At 46.0% G+C, this 870-nt stretch overlaps 1 protein-coding gene across 1 annotated transcript in view; it reads right to left on the bottom strand.

Annotated features, from left to right (window-relative positions):
- The window catches only part of LOC119594092, a gene marked incomplete in the record, with an annotated part of 59,988 nt that overhangs the window by 15,306 nt on the left and 43,812 nt on the right, over positions 1-870 (bottom strand). The window contains 1 exon segment of the mRNA XM_037943147.1: positions 82-279. Coding sequence (XP_037799075.1) covers positions 82-279 — 198 coding nt within the window.

The following is an 870-nucleotide window of genomic DNA, read 5'->3' as shown; positions in this document are numbered from 1 at the left end:
GCGTTCCTTGAACACGCGACCATCCCGCTGTACCCACAAGAAGGCAATTTCGTGGCGGCAGACTGCACTGCCTCTGCCCACCTTTATGCTGGATACATAGTGCGTGGAACTGCGCGAGGACGGCGTGTGTAGGCACCACCCCTGGCAACGGCGTGGTGATGGGCGCGCCTGTGGGAGATATGGGCGGCGGGGCTGGACTCCTGGTGGTGGTGGTGGCGGCGGGCGAGGACGCCGTGGACACAGCAAGCAGCGGGCAGAAACCATTGTATGGTGCTAACCCTGGAAGGAAGATGCAGGTCATTAGGCAAGGATTATGCTTCTACAGAGAGGTACTTTTTCCTGTAAACTTCGTGTGAATATTATTATCCACGTACTAAGTCTGTTTGAATTCACACACGCAACAAAAAGTTGACCAAAAATTACAAAACATAGATTGCCATTATAATGATCACCGACACTGTTATTATCAGCATGATCGCATCCTTACTATTAAATGTCATTATTGTTTTCATTATTGTTTAAATGTCATTTTTTTTATTGTTTACTGCAACCGACTGCCCTCAACGTCGTAATATACGCAATTTCAAAAGCAAATAATTATGAACAACCAACCATCTTTAACATCCTGATTGAAGGAAGTTTCCTGCTCAGAGATCACGAGTAAATTATACATAACCCCCACAGCCTCTGGCCATTCCATGTACCTTCCTTTCGTTCCAGTGCACACTTCTAATAAAAATGACACGGGGATTTTGCTATCCTATCTATAACGGATATAACAATGACGTCAATTTTCTTCCACCTTCCGGCAGGAGGAGGGGGTGCTAGTGAAAAGCGTATTAGAAATCAATGTGTTCAGGGCGATAACAC

Source organism: Penaeus monodon, chromosome 33, assembly GCF_015228065.2.
Source record: "Penaeus monodon isolate SGIC_2016 chromosome 33, NSTDA_Pmon_1, whole genome shotgun sequence".
Classification (NCBI taxonomy): domain Eukaryota; kingdom Metazoa; phylum Arthropoda; class Malacostraca; order Decapoda; family Penaeidae; genus Penaeus; species Penaeus monodon.
The sequence above is the reverse complement of the archived record's forward strand: the minus strand, read 5'-3'. Positions and strand labels throughout refer to the sequence as shown.